Source organism: Gigantopelta aegis, chromosome 4 (genome assembly GCF_016097555.1).
Source record: "Gigantopelta aegis isolate Gae_Host chromosome 4, Gae_host_genome, whole genome shotgun sequence".
NCBI lineage: Eukaryota > Metazoa > Mollusca > Gastropoda > Neomphalida > Peltospiridae > Gigantopelta > Gigantopelta aegis.
In genome coordinates this window covers 11,739,172-11,758,937 of record NC_054702.1, presented here as the reverse complement: position 1 = coordinate 11,758,937, position 19,766 = coordinate 11,739,172, and the positions used below count along the sequence as shown (strand labels likewise).

Here is a 19,766-nt window from a genome sequence, read left to right as displayed (position 1 = left end):
ATTCCTCTGGTTCATCTTCAGATTCCACTGGTTCATCATCTGGTTCCATTTGTTCCACCTCAAGTTCCATTTTTTCTTCATGTTGTATTAGCCCTTCCTCGAGTTTGATTCGTTCTGCATCTCCAATTGGCGTTTCCTCACTCATGTTCAGAGACCGAGTGGCAAAGTCCTGAAGTAGACACACACAAAACAAGAGAGCAGAAAATAAAAGCATGAACTGATTTTTAATCAAACAATATGGAAGATAAAAAACCACATCGCACATTCTTTTAATGTTTACAGTACTCTACTTGAGGCTTACCACACACCAGCACCTCAAAATTACTAACTTTGCTATTGGGTATTAAACAGGAAAGACTTGTCACATACTTTTCTGTTTTATCACAATAAAAAATCCCTATCAAATTAAAGTAGCTTCAAATAATAACTCCAGATTTTGATTTTAAAGTACTGAACAATAATTATATAAATTTCTATACTTTTCTATAAAAGAAAACAGTCATGTTGTCTTTTTTCACTGAATCAAAAACATTATTGATTAAAAATATTGTTAAGTGTCTCTCACAGGTAGATGGTGTATTATGTAATTACACATTGGGGATGAAAATTACATTGGACAAAAATCTGGATAATTTTGCAGCCTGTTTTCATCAACCAACAAAGACAGGAAAAGTTTTGGAGTAGTGATAAAATCTGAAATTCAGGAAATATCTGGAGGTCCTTCAAACTTCATTTCCTTACCCGTGACATCTGAATGAGAAATTTGAGAACAAACAGTGAGAAGCCGGGAAGATCATCTTGGAGTTCTTGAGAGCAGAAAACTGATCTCTCAAAGTCACACAGCTGAGTGTTCAGGAACCACACAAAGTGATGGAGCTCTGCCCACGAGGGGTCTGGTACCCCACAGTGTCTAAAAAATAAAATATAGTATTATATATGTGCTATATACACTATAATGTCTTTAAAATCTGACAATCAAGCCTGAAATATGTAACCAATCACAGACATCTTTTAACAAAAAAGTTTACCCTTCTAAACTGAACAGTCGGAGAATAATCTAGTTATATTGTGTTTATTTAATGCAAATTGTACCTCAGAAACTATACAGTCCAGCAGGTAGTGGACATTATTTAAGGAAGAATATACAATCAACCATTTAGACAGCTACATTTAGTGCGATATGAGCATGCATGCTCTTAATTAGCTGTTAGTCTATATTTACCAACAATACCTTAGCTTGGTTGCAATTCTGACAAATATCAATTAAGCAATCAAAATTAAATAATAATAATAAATCCTTTATTTAGTGAGGTTAACAAGTTAGCAAAAGCTAATCTTCCCTGAGGCCCTCAGGTACAAACAATACAGAATTACAATACATACATTTATGAACAAATAGAAAATACATACATGTATATAGCAATAAACATATGTAAAAATTATATTATTTTAGAAAATATTTCTTGAGTCTATATTTAAAAACAACAGTATTTGGTGATGATCGGATAGCTTTAGGTAATTGATTCCAAAGTACTGTTCCAGATTAACTGAAAGCATGTTTAAATAGAGGCGTTTTAGGTTTTGGAATTAATGGATTTCCATCATGATCTTCTTCATTTCGAAGGTTGTATGGATTGTTTTCTCCAACATATATTAATAAGTTTGAAAGATAGTTTGGGGCTTCATTGCATAGACATTTATAAATTTGTAAACATCTGTGATAGTGGATTCATGTTTCCATTGTCATCCATTTTAACTGTTTAAATAGTGGGGCAAATAAAAACTTTTACCTCAATCCAAAGACATGTACAATGTAAGCTGCATACACATCAAAACCAGACTTATTACTTTGGGTTCAATTTGGCCATGTACATGTAACAACAAGTATGTGTAATAGTGCATTATTAATAAAGGACAGTAACATTATTTTAATATTTGGTGACTGGCACATTTTTATTTATGACATCCAGGCTCAAATTGATCAACATAGGTCATATTGACAGGCACCACCAAAAACATTATTTTCAGGCCTATTATTGTCAAAGAGATCATGGTACATTAAAATATATAAAAATTCATTGAAACTATTTATTACAAAAAAAATTGTCCAAATTTACCATAAAGTCCTTATTATAATGTGTAACAAACTGTTTTTCTTGAGAAAGTGAAATATACTCAACAAAAAGAAAGAACGTATACATGTAATGATAACTGCACCATTACCAAGGAGGTGTGTCTAAATGTGACTTTGATGGCCTATGCTTACCTAACAATGACCATCAACAGCTCTACCCTCTAAAAACTAAATTCACAATCCCCAGTTGTAACGATTCACAAATGTTTTAATGTCCCTGCAGTTCAATAGCACTGCAGACATCAGTTAGTAGAGGACTGACAAGATCGTCTCATGCAGTGAACTTGTATTTTTTTTATTGTATGATGTCCAATTAAAGAATAGGAATAAATATTGAGTCAAAAATCTGTTTGATGCACCCACAGTATTCGTCAAAACCACAAACAGTCAAAATGGTAATTCACAAGCAGGGGCGTCTGATGAAATCACAGGTTCAGTAGTGCGCATGCCCTCCATGTATACCCACAACTGCAAGGCAACGCCTCCTTGTTGACAGCATGATGTATGTAAAGACTGCATTAGGGATACGGTGCTATTGTTCCACTAATGCGGCACCAAGTTCCTGAAAGTCTGTGGAGGGTTCCTGAGAGTGCATAGGCATCTTCCCAGCACATCCCAGACATGCTCGATGGGATTCAGGTCAGGCGACCTTGAAGGCCAATCCATGACATTGATGCCTGTGTTCCTCAGGTAATCCATTGTTAAGATGGTTGTGTGGGGTCTGGTGTTGTCATGCTGAAAGATCAGGCCTGGACCATGAGCTGCCATGAAGGGCACAAGTTTCTGGGTCAGCACCTGGTCACGGTATGCAGCAGCATCGAGGTTGCCATGGATGACAAGAAATTGAGAATGTCCATTTCCACAGAAAGCACCCCAAACCATTACACTTCCACCTCTGAATTTGTCAACTTCACTGACACAACACTGAGCATGATGTTCACCACGTTGTCTTCAAACCCTCTGCATGCCATCGGCAAATCACAGTGTGAATCTTGATTCATTGCTAAATATGACTCTATTCCATTCCCTCGGAGTCCATTGCAAGTGACGTTGTGCCCACAGTTGACGTTGACGTCGATGAAATTGGGTCAAAATGGGTCCAACATATGGGCGCCGTGCGTGGAGGTGAGTAGTTCACAGCCGATTTCAGATCGTTTGCACTAAAACGTTCATTACTGGTTGCTGTAGCTGTCATGAAATGGTTGCGTAGGTGACGTAACAGAATATGATGGTCATCTGTCTATGACATCACACATGATCTACCCGGTCAGGGGTGATCAGCTGTGGTGCCCGTTTGTTGTACTCGTTTCTGCAGATCATAAATGGCCTGTCGACTGCAACCCAACGCCCTTGCAACGTCAGCTACTGATGTTCCCGCATGCAGCATGCCGATGGCATGTTCACACTGCACATTTGTGAGGAGTGGCATCAAAACAGATTGTAACAAATATCGTTTTAATGTGTTTTTTCGTTGCATCAGACTACTGTGAGCAAGTAACGATGAAAACATATGCTATTGTAGTCACATGACCAATGGCATGTGCAAAGCCGTTTTTGCCTCAACAGTGCTGTGCATGTCCTATGGATCGGGTCACATGGGCTGTGACGGGCTTCAAATGGAGTGTAGACATTGCCAGTACAATATTTATTCCTGAAAAATACCTGCTTTCAACACTCATTCACTTTATTAATTTTTAGATTGTGAACGTTTTAATTTGACTCAGTATATATGCAAAAAACAAAATTGTGGTCATTGAGCATCCAGACCATTCATAGAGATAAATCAGTATGCATTATAGTGTGCTATATATAAAGTTGGGGAACATCAGGTGAATTATATATCATACAAACTACATTGTATACATTGTACATGTACATATTAAGCAACATTTTAGTGGATATTTATTAGTGTTTATTTTACCTTTTCCAAAGCTATGTACATATAGGAAGATTTAAAACATATTTATATTTATTTTGAGCAATAAAAAACATCGTTCTTACACTTGAATAAAAAAAAATCACTTATCTGGATAAGTGAAAATATTAGCATGCAGACAAGTAGATTTCTACATGTACTTGTCTGGTGGACTAGTGAAAGTTTGTATCACTGCTACAAGATACATATGGAACTGCCAGGGATTAAAATAAAAAGAGTGAGGCAAGCAGGTGAAAACAAACCTGAGAAGTGTCTCAAGACACTGCACTGGGTCTCCCTGTGGTGTCAAAGGATCAATATCACTCAGACTCGCTTTACTTTTCTGTCGGAACAAATACTGGAACGGTCGCTGATATACGACACTCTCAAACTCCTCCATATCAAACAGCAGGTCATTCTCCTCATAATCTAAAATAAGGAAATTCAATCCAAAAAAAAAAATATATACTCTATTGTGTCATCATTCTCATAGTTTAAAGAAATTTTAATAAAAACAGAATAGTATACTCTTAAGTCATGGTTCACATATTCTAAAGGAAGAAAATATAGACTATGTTTATATATACGCTGTATTTTGTTCAATAAAAAACACGTTTTAAATAACAAAGATTCCACAGAATAAAATATCCTGCCTGCATTAAAGGGAGAGACCCTAGTTTTTAAACACTAAGGCATATTTTTCACCTAGACCCTAGTTTCAACCCGTGTTTTAATTAATTTACAAACCTGTAACAAATTTGGATACAACAAAGTAAAAGAGGAGTGTGTAATACCTTTGAAATACCTTTAAAAATATACCAAAACATGACTCTATAACCGTTACTTCTTAGATGCACGTGTGTTTTAAAAAAACAGTGATTTTTTTAAAATATGAGAAATACATTTTGTGGTATAAAAAATACCAGGATGACCAGAAACACTTCAGTTGTATGGAAATTAATAATCTAAACAATAAAATATAAGTAATGTTTGATTTTTGTGATCATAAATTGATCCAATAGTGAAAAATATGCCGTAGTGTTTAAAAACTAGGGTCTGTCCCTTTAAATCTGAACAAAATTAGCAAACATTTTTTATCCATGATCAATACTGTATCTTTGCACAATGCACAGTCAATGCACACAATTTCCTAATCAACTACCAAATATCAACGAAATCGGCCCAGAACCTTTTGAGAAACAACAATAAAATTTTTTACAAACCCAGATACAAAAGCTGACATAGTTGCTTTAAGAGTACACAATCACTGGACAACAGGGCCAGCTGTCCTAATGATATTGATGGCTGACCGCTCACACACAGAATGAATGGTGATGCTTATTGACAACTTGACAACTGGTAAATACACATGCAGATTCTATTCATGTAGTGGTGTTTAATTTTATTTAAATGTTAATTAATTATAGCAATAATTACCCCCCAACCCACATACACACACACTGTCATCTATTACTCAGACACATTTATATGTTATTCAATTATAACAACAATTACACACACCCAATCCACATATATGCACATACTATCACCTAACCTACTAAGTAATTTTAGCAAAATTGGCCCAGAACTTTACCAGCCCTTTAAGGCCGCACACCTTAGTTCCATCCAGTGAAAATAAATTATAATTTGGTTAATCTACAAACCTGTAACACACTTAGATCATGTTTTTATCAAATGGAGTGAAAAAGCAGGTTTTATATGGATAAATACCATGGGAATCCCCATGTCCCAATTGCTTGAAATAATTTTGAAAGTTAGTATTCTGATGTCACCGGTAGATGTCGCTCGAAGCACAACAATGCCTACGTCACGACAAATTTCACAGAGTGTGCACAGACTTGGGGTGCGTTCTTTTCACCTCTCCTGGACATGTTCCAACTGTTCTGTCTTGGTTATATCCCCTCTCCAGATATCGTAAGACTTAGCAAAATTATTGGTTTTAAGGGTTTGTAACGTTTTGTATTGAGACACTTACTTGTCTGAACTTTATTGTTACTGAAAATGTTCACGAACTGTGAAGAAAAATCTCACAAATGAACAACAACAAATCGGATGTTGATTGCGCGAACCGTGATCGAGAAAACAAACCGAACCAAAATGATAACGGTCACGTGGTATACCAACGTCTGTGACATTGAAATGGAAATATCCCGTCTAAAAATAGATTAGACCTTGTTTGCTCAACGGTTTTTTCTCAAACATGCGTGCGTTTTTAAGAAATAAGAAAAATGCATTTTGTGGTATTACAAAAACCAGGATTACCAGGATTACCAAAAAACACTTCAGGTGAATGGAAATGTATATTCTAAATAATAAACGGTAAGTAAAGTGCAATTTTATTTGTGAAAAAATGGGTTTAATAGCGAAAAACAACGCCGTAATGGTTAACAACTAGCTGTAACTAGGGTGTGTCCCTTTAAGGGACTTTACAGCTGTTGATGACTGACCTCTGACTGACCTCTTATTATTGCCAATGGTTCAACAGTTCTTGGCTGTACGAAAAGTAGCCACGCATGCAGGAGTATTTTGGTTAGGTAGTTTCATTAAATGTCTTGCCATATTAACAATAAAAATTGTACTTGTTTTATATTTTACGTTAATACAGCAGTAAATGAGTAATCCTAACATTTAAATTTTATTTCTGTCACCTTCATAGATTTAAAGATACAACCTGGGCAAATATGGGCAATTTTATTTGCAAAATCTATCTGACAAATTTCAAAAATTTTAAATTTAAATTGTCAGTTTATTATGCTCTAAGGAGTAGATCACAACAGTGAAAACAATATTGTTGTAACTTCAAATCTTCTCTACATACACTGATTTACGCGTTTTAAAAATGAAAAAACTGCCTGAAAGGGGTGTGCAAGCAAACAGTGGATTAATTAAATATTTTGACACTTTTATGTGGATAGGCAGTAGGAATTAAATCTAGAATTTCAAGAGTTTTTACCTGTAAATTCCATAGAAACTGACATACACTACGAAATGTGCGATAGAGGCCAATACATATAACCTATAAAAACAATCTTTTAATACTATCAATCCCCTGGTGGGCATAACTACCTACCACATTTGAATAATATATAAGCATGCATCTAGATACCAACCATCAGGTCTACTGGTGTTAGTCAGGATCTGCAAACTGTCTTGTGGAGACCAACACGTCACATGTGGCAGAATTTCAAATATGGGATGTATCAACCGACGTGCACAGGTTTTCTGTGAAAGTCAAAACAAAAATGTTACTGCTTAATTTTGACACACAATGTAAACTAAACTTTGATTTGGAAGAAAGTAACTATTCACTACCAGTTGTTATTTGTAGTGACCACAAATGTAGCAAAATCGACAAATGTAATTTTGATGATAAATGTCGCAAGTTCACTCCCACATACATGTATATCTTAATCATTTACAAAGGTCACAGGACTGATGACAAATATCACAAAGGTTTCAACTGAAAATGTCACAACGACAAATGTCACGATACATGAACCACAAATGTCGTAAGGCTGAAAAAAAAGTTACTTGTTTCCTATTACATGCTGGAAAAATATAGGGTAGGTAGGTAGGAAAAACATTTTATTTTGGAAAATAATTTTATTTATGGATATTAAATAGAGGTGTTGACTACCGATATCCAAAATAACCTCTGCATGTACAGAAATACATTATGCAAGCCAACAATACCATTCATCATTGTCCCTTAATTTGAATCTGACTGGACGAATTTTTTTTACCCATCTCCGTGGTGTGCTGGTAATGGCTTACGGCTGGTACTAGGTTCTAATGTCCAGGACAGAAGTGCTTGAACCTTAATTGGATAGAAGCACGTAAATCAGTTACAACTAACAATATTTTTAATGAAAACTGAAAAAGAAGGCTTCAACAATAACATTTAAAAAATTTTTTAAATGAATATGATCTGTCCTAGTATATCTAAGAAATGGTAGACTTACCAATTTTATAATTTACAATGTCAGTTTTATTCTGTAAGAATAAGCACTTCTAAATCCAGTATTAAAGTACACACATGATTTGATGCAATCAATTGGTCAGATGAATAGAAATGCTGTACAAATGCTCAGGATGCTCAGAAGAATGTTGATATAAAACACTTAAATCATGTTAGGATTATTAACAAGAACATTGGAATGTTATTTATATGAAATCCATAAACAAATATTATGGTCCATGGACTCTACTTCAATGTACAATGGGTGTTTTGCTTTTACCTTTTATGCACTGAAGGCAAAGTGGCAAAACAGCTTTGAATTTGTTTTTCAAGTAATTGTCCACCAGTTTCCTCTGTGCCACAGATGGCACAAATATAAGCTCTTCCAATGGCACTGCTATAATATGGTACCTCCACAGGTGTGATACATGCTAGGGCAGCCAACTTAGACAGTGTGCATTTTGGAGGGAGCAAAGGGGCTCTGGAAACCAGTAAAGTTCCCAGTGACCACTTACAAAAAATAATAAAACGAATCAAAATTTCACTGACATATTTAATCATTTGATTTAGCATTAAACGTCATCAGTATCAGTAAACATCCCCTCCTCTAACTTAGAAGGTCCCTAAATTTCCACAAGGCTAGTTTATCACTGGAGTATCATGAAGACAATTTTCCGACAATCGGAACTCTTTGCCCAATATCTCACAAAAGTTACCGAACTTGTCTTTCAATTTGAAGGGAAATAACTCCATCAATCAATTGTTAGAAGAAAACGATTCCGTGGCTCATAAACAAAATTAAAATAGAATGATTTGATTTATGATGACACCAAATTAGTGTTTGCAATAGTTTTGGAATGTTTTCGTGGAAATCGTTCTGATATAAAAAAAAGAAAGACACCTTCATCTACAACGAGCACCTCACACAGTATATTATGTGCTAATACACTCTCTGTTACTTTGGTGATTGTCGGACACTTGTCATATTGTCGTATAAGACGGCCCCTGGAAGACGGACTCACCGAGAGGGCAATCATGTGACACTACGTCACGATATAGGTCAGAGTCTGCTGTCAGTGTTGGCCAAAACTTAGCTGAATGTGGGTGCTGTCGGGTTTCTTTCTTCAGTGTGTGTATTAGTGATTAATATGTGGATTTTTTTTTTAATCAAGGAACTCAAAAATTATCGATGTAAAGGTATTTGATGTCAAACATAGGATTGTTGTGGTATTAGAGCGGGAAACTTTGACTACTCTTTGATGGGCAGTGAATGCGAAAAAATTGCATACATGTAGCTTGGTCTCCGACTGTAACAAGAGCGTTATAAGTCCGTCTAGCTCTCTTACAGTCAGAGTACTCAGGTTAAATATATACATGCAAATGGCGATTTTGTCTCAGAATATTAAAGCTCTATTAATTATGATTCATTTGTACCATAGCATCAAATGTAAAATTTTAAAAAAATGTTGGCTTGTTAATGTAGCCCAGGTCTACTAGATAATTAATTAAGGTATACACAATCCATTTCAGTAAGCAGAAAATTTCAAGATTAAAACAAAATTAATAATAATAATAAATAAAATAAATCCCTGCAAAGTTCAAGCAAACGTCTGCAATATATATTCTGGGCTTTCGCCTTTAGTAGAATAACACAGAATAATGCAAAACCAAAAAATATAGAGATGCTAATGTATAACTCTGCTAGATAATTATGGCATACACAACCCATTCTGGAAAAAAACCCACTTGCAAGATAAACAAATAATAATGAAAAAAAAAAAAAAAAAATCCTGCAAAGTTCAAGCAAACGTCTGCAATATACGTTCTGGGCTGTCATTGTCAAACACATGGTAAATAATTTTACTATTAATTATTTATTGCAATTATTAATTTCTAATTCATTGAAATGCAATAAGCATGATAAATACGCATATAAGTTAAGGAGTTATATATTGTTTATTGCACAATAGCATCTGTCACAAAATATACCATAACATTTCATTTGTAGCTAAAATTGATTAATACATGTACTCAACAGCTGCCAAGCAATTGACCCCTCCGTACGGCGTGATTGACAATCGCACTGGACCAATCATGTTTTGCAATTCAAAAACTACGGGCCCAAATTTGCTTGGACGCCATTAGGTTAGACAACATTTTTTTTTCCGATGTGTAACGTTTTGGTATAGTTAGCATTAAAATTAATTAAAATAATTGTCTCCTCCAACTGAATTATAATCATAGTAAACATATACTTCTGCTGACAAGTGTTAACAGCGATGACAACTATGCGGAGCCTACGATTGACTTTCCTGCGAAACCGTCACATGGTATTGAAAGTGAAGTTTTGCCGAAATCCATCAAAATTCAACTGATATATAAATTCTACGAAGGTAAGAGTTTAAGAATCACTTTCCCTCCAATGTAATGGAATTTACTGACTCATTTAATCAGTCTTCGATGTATATATTGTCGTTAAGAATCCATCGTTAAACTGCACACAGACGAATGGCCAAAATAAAAGTTTTGGCAAGACTTCCGATCATTCTAGCATTCAGTTAATTTAGGCTTAAGTTAGGTTTAGGGTTAGTGATAGTATTAACAAGCATGCTGGAACGTTTGGAACTCTTAGCTTTTTTTCCTTTTCTTTTTGTTTGCATGTGTGTAGGCGTGAGTGTATGTGTATGTGCTCTTGTGTGTGTGTGGGGGGGGGGGGATGGGGGAGTGAGGGAGTAACCTATATGGTTGTGAGCTTTAGGGGGGGATAAGGAAGTATTGTCTGGAAAGTTATAAATTAGGCAAATTTTATGTAGGGACCTTGAAATGTTTTGAAGCAAAAAAATAAATAATAATAATAATTAAAAAAAAAAGTGATTTTTTGCAATCAGAACAGATCTGCCGGTTAAGGTTTCTCGGTTTGATTCGATTTAAGTCAGTGCATCACGACTAGTATATCAAAGGCTGTGGTATGTGCTATTCTGTCTGTTGGGTGGTGTATATATATATATAAAAGATACCTGGCAACTAATGTAGCAGGTTTGCACTCTAGACTATACATGTCAAAAGTACAACATGTTTGACAACCATGCAATAGCTGATGATTAATAATTCAGTGGTGTCTTTAAACAAAACAAACTTTAACTTATCCATTAGTCCACCTCCACCCCACCCCTCAATTAAAACAACCCAATTTTACCATAATATATATTGAAACAATTCCTCACCTAACAGCAGATCAATTACCAATCTTGGGTAACACTGGTCAACAGCCAAAATGCTTCTGAAGCAAACGTAGTTTAATTTGACTAATTCGGCTCCACTGATAATGAGAATGATGTTTAAAATTGATTATTAGCTCTACTTTTATAGATACAGTGCTGTGTCAGTACGAGTACAAACACGCACATTCAGGCACATCGTAAACCACACTCACGCTCCCTCAGTATTGTTTCAGTACGAGTACAAACACGCACATTCAGGCACATCGTAAACCACACTCACGCTCCCTCAGTATTGTTGCAGCTGTCGAGCGAGGTGGTTGTGTTGTTTAAAGCTCTTTATGATTAGAGGTAAGATAAAAGTACATTAACTTATATGGATTTACATTTTATCTACTGAAAGAAACTTATGGAAACATAAAGCAGTTGTTGAAGTGCATAAACTATGACCAACATCAGTGGCAGGTCTGTGGTGATTTAAAGGTTGTTGCTCTTCTGATGGGTTTGCAGGGAGGATATACAAAATACTTCTGCTTTCTATGTGAATGGGACAGCCGCACACGGAATTTCCACTATGTCAAGAAAGATTGGCTACTCCGTCCATCATTGGAGCCTGGAAAAAAAGCCGTTCAGCATCCACCACTTGTTGAATCAAGCAAGATATTGTTACCACCCTTACATATAAAACTGGGCCTCATGAAGAATGTTGTCAAAGCCATGGACAAAACAGATAAGGCTTTAAAGTACCTCACTTCTAAATGTACCAGATTAAGTGATGCCAAGATAAAGGAGGATGTTTTTATTGCTCCTCAGATTTGTGAACTTCTTAGAGATATTGAGTTTGACTCTGCACTGCGTGGAAAGGAGAAGGCTGCGTGGGAGGCATTCAAATTAGCAGCAACAAGATTTCTAGCAAACGAAAAAGCAGAGAACTACACAGAGTTGGTAGAAAACCTCCTCAAGGCATATAAATGCATGGGATGTAACATGTCACTTAAGATTCATTTTTTGGATTCGCATCTAGATTTCTTTCCACTGAACTGTGGAGCAGTAAGTGACGAGCATGGTGAGCGGTTTCACCAAGATATCTCATCCACGGAGAAACGATACCAAGACAAATGGAGCCCAGCAATGCTAGCAGACTATTGCTGGACAGTGACACGAGATGTTTCATTTAATACCTACAAACGACAAGCCAAAAAGCGTAGGGTAGACACAGATTAAGGAGTAAACTATGCAGTAATTCCTAGTAATCATTACATAAAGCCGAGCAGATGACCTAATCTGGTGAAATAACAAAGAGCATATGATAAACAGCATAATTTCTCATTCCATGACTGAAAATCTTCCATGCATGTACACCATATAATATATGCTTTATGTGATAATAAATAATGAACACAACATACCTCGTTTATCTTTGAAACAATAGCCAACTAGCAATTTTAATTGTGATATTTGAAATCAGCACATCAGAATACATAAGAAATAGCTCATTTAATCTCAGAAGCAGACAACTTTTGAAAAATTGTTGACCAGTGTATAATTTATAATAAATACTGGTAAGACAGTTTATTATTCCTTTATTGTTATTCTTAGAATTTTCAACTTAATGGTTTCTGCCAGAGGCTACTGAGGTTAAACTTATGTACCCTAAAATCTTGGAAATTAATATATATTTTTTAATGTGTAGATAAATGATAGTAAAAGAACTGCTGTTTATAAATGGTCATGTGCTTGAAATGTAATGTCCTAACCCTAATTTCAAAACATTTCAAACCCATAACCACCTAGATGATGATGATGATGATAACTAGTTTAACGTGCCCATATACAACTAGGGTTTTGAATACGACCACCTAGATGAGGCACTTACATCTGTTTTGTTTTTATTACCTACCTTAAATATGATTTTCTTTTGGAGACAGTAGTTTTGTTTTTCATCATTATTTTATACCCCAAATTTTAGAAAAGCATAGGCATTTTTCTTCTTCCACATGCCATCTTATATGTAGCTTTGTGCAACTTTCTAATAGAAATCAAATAACATCATCAAAGTTAAATACATTGTTCACTACTTTTCTTAATTTACTGCTATACTTCTTAATTTTATACTTTGTTTAGTCACATTGATTTTGTTTTCTGTTAAAAAAATGTTTTCCTAAAATTAAAGTAAACTTTAAATTAATACAACGATATGTAATTAAGTTACAGATTAATGTACTTCTTCAAATGGATGTGAAATACTTAACATGTTTGTTTTTATATATTTCAGCAACTGGACCAATGGATGTGGAGTCATTGATTAGATGTCGAAAATGAGATTCTGAAGACAAAACTATTAAACAAATTACATTGCATCTTAATGTTGAGAACAGAATGATAGAAATAATAGAACAGTTTCAACTGATATGTGAAAAAAAAACTGGGGCAGGGGATGAAATTGCTGCTGAAAATGAAACACTTTCAACAATTTCATTTAATACAATATTTTTTTATTTGTGTTTGACATATTGCTGCTAAGGAGTAATTCAGACTTCCAAGACTTGGGATTCGGTTTGACACCACCCATCAAATGGTAATCCTTAACTGCTCAGCTGACTACAAGTTACAAGGATAATGATTTGGAGATGGATGCCACAGAAAGATACATTTTTGAATAAATATATTTACCTGTACCAGATTGCATGGGGATTAATATGTAAAGACCCTCTCTTTGAGAAAAAAGAAAATGTTAGGAAGTATTCTCATAATAAATATTAAACAAATTGTGCGAACTGCAATCTGTGGTTTAGTTTCATGTTTATATATATATATAATTTTGCCTCTTTTTTTAAAATATATATATATACAGTCAACTCCACTTATTTGCACATCGGTTTATAGCATAATTCGGTTAATCGACTATTTTCACCCAACACTGAACCATTTGCCCTTATAACACTACAAAACATCCGGTTAATTGCACAGACTACAGGCTATATATCGGTTATTTGCACATATAAATAACAATTTATTTTTTTTGGTGCTAAATTAATGTCACAAATGACTGAGAAAGTCTATCAAACTTTGGCAAAAAAACTCAAATAAATCACCGATTAATCTGTTTTGTTTGAGCTCACTGTGTGGCAAAGCCGACTGTAAGCCGTCGCTGTTACAGAGTCGACGTGTGGCATGCAAATGAGATGGTGTGCACGTTACTACTGGTGAATCACAATACCTGACTACAAGATTTAAGAATGACATAATTAAAGTTGAATAAACCTAAGACCTAATGGTTTTGTTTGCAAATATATTGCCTGTTAATCAGAGGCCATCTCAATAACAGGTAACTCTCCTGACTATTATTTTTAGAAAAGTACTGCCTGTAAGCCTGTGCTTGTACGCATGCGCACTCAACTATTGAGGCCCTATTCGATTGATGTGTTCAGGGCAATCATTGTTCTGTATCAATTACGTTATGTTGAGAAGCCTTGTTAGTAATTAAAAGATACAGATCAATCGTCCTAGGCGGTTATGTTTTTAATAAATGTGTGACCGAGAAAGGGTTGTTTTTCACTTATTCATTAGATGCAGTGTACGCTATTATCTGTTAAACGCAAAAGAAAAACGATTTATCACTTGCTTCCCGGAAAATGTAGCGAAAAAAAAAAGACTGGGGGGGAGGTCGTCAAAAAACAAACATAACAAAGACCGTTATTTATGGATCGTCCCTAAGTTTCTGGCTATATTGTTAGACACCAATCAGTCGGACCGCACCATGAAGGTCAGTCAATTGTGTTAGACTGGTCATGCATGCAATGCAGGCTGCTGGAACTGATAACGACTTACTAGCCGAGCTTAACTTTAATTACTTAACAATAGCAAAGTCATCATTTGGGGATCACACAATAATACCAAAGCTTGCCATATCTTTTGGGATGGAAAGAACACCATACCAGCAAATTCATACAAGTTCACGTAATTCTATGGTATTGGCGCATTCGGTCAATCAACAGCCCGGTAATTCCGGAAAACTGACGTCATTTTGTAAACACGTGCACCGATGAAACGTGAACTTTTTGATGGTTCTGTTGTTTCAAGTTTATCTCATTAACTAAATGGCTAATAACAACTTTGTTACACTAGTGGATGGTCAGTGTGGTTTTTTTTAATGCACAAAGTTTGTGTTTTTGAAGAAAACGGACGTTGTTTTGGTTTTTTGTTTTTTTAATCTGGATTAAAACAAAAACGTCATGCTAATTATATGTATATCAATAGATATATATTTTTACATTTATATATATCCAACTGCATGTGACATGTGTTAACTGTAATAGTTCCGGTATGAAGTACCGCATTATGCTAGACTGTCTCCCATGCCACTTTGTAGTTGGATGGCTGTTACAAAGTGAAAGTCGGTACTCTATCGGTTAATCGACTAACCCGGTTAATTGCACAAAATCGAGCAGCACCGAGGGTATGCAAATAAGCGGGTTTGACTGTATATATATATATACATTTTTTTAATGAAATTTTTATTTTGTATTATTATTATTATTGTTCTGTAGTGATGGGTTGTCTTATAATATTTATTACAATTTTTTATCTGCCTATGCCTCTAGAACAGATAAAGCTTTGTGAGTACATTTTGTGTGACAGTAGGATAACTAATGGGCGGGGTGTGTGAGATTGGGGGGGGGGGGGGGGGGGGGCGCAGAAGCTTCAAGTTTGATTCCCAACAGTTGTTGCCACAACACATCCAGCTATCCTACTTTTTCGTACTTTTTGGTCTTTGTCCTATTTTTCCTACTTTTTCTTCAGAATACTTAGTTTTTCGTACTTTTTTTGTTTGAAAATGCCACAAATTGCTGTAAAAGTGTGCATATTCCTTGTGTTATTATAAAAGTCATCAGTTATGGGAATTATTTAAATTTTTCTTGGCAGCAAGATATATCTCCCAATTTGTTAATCATGTTAACTCTGTTTTACTGTGCATCAGCATTCCTATGCATGTAAATATGTATATTGATTAATATAGTGTACAGTAATTTGAAATAACTGTATAACGTGACCGTTACATAAGATTCACATTATTTTTGATAGAACACAAAATACATGTACAAACTAAGCACCACATAAAAAGGTGTTTTGAGCATGAATAATGTCGTTACGTACTGTTTCAGTCCTACTTTTGTTCTACGTTTTCCTACTTTTGTCCTACATTTTCATTCCTAATTGTGTCCAACTTTTTCAAAAGAGTTGGCTAGACAGCCGGATTTTATAAAGAAGGGATGGGGCACCCAAACGTAAACAGCCCTAATATGTCTTGTCAGAATGGAGACGGGCCAATATGTCAGTATACATAACTGGAAGGCCAAAGATGTGGTACACACACCAGTTGTGATTTTTTTTTTTTTTTTTTTTTTTTTTTTTTTCAATTTCGTGTATGGCTTTGGTTTCATAAATAGGGCAAGTGCCGTATATCGGTTGATTCAAGCAGTGCAGCTATGTAAGAATACACCCCCATAAACATCGCAATCCCACAATCTAAACCACTGCCTGCATAATTCTGACACAGGCGACTGTATCCTGCTATAGTTTTGTAACCTTTCGTGCATAAAATTATGGTACACTGATAGCATTCCCACACGCCTTGTATTTTAATGTTACTGCTCACGTCCCTCCCTTTTGTTTTTTTAAACGAAACATTTAACGCAACCCGACCAAAAATAAAGACGCCACGGTATTAAACGGGTCGAGGCCGGGTCGTCGCCGCGCATTCTATTCTCGTGTTCCTCGGCATATCGGGATTCCATTAATATAAAAGTCGAACAACAAAACAAAAATTAAGATAAAAAAGAAGAAGAAAAAAGAAACAAACAAGACATTTTAATTTATCAGTTCTGACAAGAAAAACGAGCATAGGATATTTTAAATGTTCTTTTGGTTGCATTCGACGTTCACTTCTGGGTTCTTGTGCTTCGATAAAATTTACTGAAGTAAAAATGGTTTTGTTGATTTAAATCACGTTGTCATCGTAAATGTACCCTGTAGTAAAATACTTGAATGTCTCCTCTTGTCGGCTTTTTATTTAAAAAACAATATTTGTAAATAATTTAAGGCAAAAACATAATCGGCAGATCGGTTGATTTTGCTATCGACCTATGCGAATTGGCAGCCATTATTGAAAGTTTGTCTAACCTTGCATCACGTGTCACGGTGGACGTGGTTAACTCGTCATATGGAGGGGTCAATTGTCTATTTTGTCTGCATGTGGAAATTGCGCTCTGCCAAGTAAAACTGTATAACTTTACACAACACATTTGTCACTAAGAATAATACCAGCAGCTTTGAACCATTCAAAGGCATTGAGTTTGATTGAGAAGTTCTGAGAGGTTTTTTGTTTGTTTTTTGTTTTTAATCGCAGATCATTCTATTTTCAGCAATTAATATTACTGACATTGTTTTAAAGTAATGAATACAACAAGATATGTTTTCTTTCTGAGGGAAAGTTGTGTGCAACAAACTGCAATGTGAATATTAGTAATTAAAAAAAGCATCGATAAACAGAACTGCAGATTTGTAACAATACAAATTAATGTATTTTATCTTACAACATTTATACTTAATGTTAATTAATTAATTATTATTATTTTTAAAATACATGTATAAACAAATTAAATATATACTGATTTTAGTATTCTTTGTTAAGACAACGTAAAGGTGTATACATATGTAAAGGTTACTGTTAGTTATAATCTGGAATTGGGGCTCCAACGGATAATCAGGTACACCAGTAGTTAGCATAAATTTGAGATGCAATGGGGGTATGCAATTAAGCAAATTTGACTGCAGTACATTCTTTGATGTTTAATTATTATTGGTTCAATGTAGTTCAAGGTAAATTCATCCCACACCAATCTACCTCACCCTGCATAGATCTACCTTGAAGTTTGTTTCACAAACACACACACTCTTATTCTTTTAATATTTATCTCTCACAACATTAATAGTGTGAACAAATCAAATTGCTGAAAAGACTTAAAATACCACTCTATGATATATTCTGGTAATAAACACAACATACTTACTCTGTGGTCCCTGACATCTGAAATGGGAATAATTTCAACCAAGTAAAGATCCATGGCTGAGCGGAGCCAGATGTGTCCTTTTTCATTTGACACTTTCCCCAAAATCAACAGGTTGAACAGAAGATAATCCAAACCTTCCTGGACCTATAATAGGAAGAAATAAAATGCTATATAATAGAAAACTTTGGGCATCAATACCAGGATGAGAAAATTATGAATCAATTAACAATAACACATGTACTAGCTCTAATATCTTAAAAATACTTTACCTCTATCTGTCCTTAATCTAAATAACCAAACTATTGCAGTAGGCTACAGACCACAATTCATTATGTCGAATGTTTAACTATAGCTTTAGTGGCTATAACATTTTTATTAATATCAGCAGACCCAGCCACCATGGATATTTTTGGTGTACATTTGCCTGCCTGAGGGAAATATACTCTGAAAAGGACAACTCCAGTTGTCCAGCTCTTTTTCCCAGGATATTGGTTTAAACACACTAAATCTGGCCGGAGTACACCCATTTTATACAAAAAGCACTACTTTTGCATGGGCTGGAATTACCACAAACAAGTTTTCAATCTCATTAAGTTACACATGTTTACAAACTACATGCTCTCGTCTGTCAACTTCAGTCAAATAGTTGCCACTTCAAAGCTGTCTGCCATGAAATAATCACAGTCAAACAACAGACTACTTGCATGGACAAATTTCTGGATTTTGGACAACCAAATGGTAAGATAACTGTGATCTGAGGTCATACACTGTACTAGAATTTGGGCACAACAGGGCGTTTTGTCTGTTCTGAGCACACTTGGGGTTTTTTAGTGCAGCATTGTCAATAATTGCTAGTAAGGAGTGAAATGCATTTCAAGTCATTATAATCCAATTACCACTTAACATATATGAAGAAATTACAGTTTAAAATGCATTTCTTTATATAACTATACTAAGGTCGACGACAGTCACTTTTCGTACTCTTGTTTTGGCTTTGTACACAATAATTAAAACATATTTTTTTATATAATATATTTGACAAAAGATACTTTTTTATTTCATTCATCTATTAAAACTTAAACTTAATATTTTGTCCAGAATTATTAAAAATAAAAACATACCAACCTGAAAACATGCATGTTATAGAATTTTGACAGAGGTCAAGGTTAGTAGACCAGTTTTTACTCAAATGTGGTGAAGCATTGTAATAATATAGCTAATTTTGAATTTCAATTTGAATAACCATAAACTGAATACATGATGTTTCTGTTTTAAGAACCCTGGCAAAATTGCAATGCAAAATTGTTGTTGAAATATTTTTGTTTGAACATTACTAATGCACCTGAACTAACTCTTATCATTGGGGGACCTCGCAAATGGGGGACATGACATTAATGACATTCACAAATTAGATAAACCATCTAATGATCTTTAAATATATTATGAT

General features: G+C 34.9%; 1 protein-coding gene across 1 annotated transcript in view; it reads right to left on the bottom strand.

Moving 5' to 3' along the window:
• Positions 1-7,298, bottom strand: part of LOC121372402 (E3 ubiquitin-protein ligase rnf213-alpha-like) — a 46,089-nt gene extending 38,791 nt beyond the window's left edge. The window contains exons 1-4 of the mRNA XM_041498708.1: positions 7,181-7,298; positions 4,313-4,478; positions 742-910; positions 29-169 (exon numbers count right to left, since the gene is read on the bottom strand). Coding sequence (XP_041354642.1) covers positions 29-169; positions 742-910; positions 4,313-4,449 — 447 coding nt within the window. The 5' untranslated portion in view covers positions 4,450-4,478; positions 7,181-7,298. The remainder of the gene's footprint in view (positions 1-28; positions 170-741; positions 911-4,312; positions 4,479-7,180) is intronic.
• Positions 7,299-19,766: the final 12,468 nt, after the last annotated feature.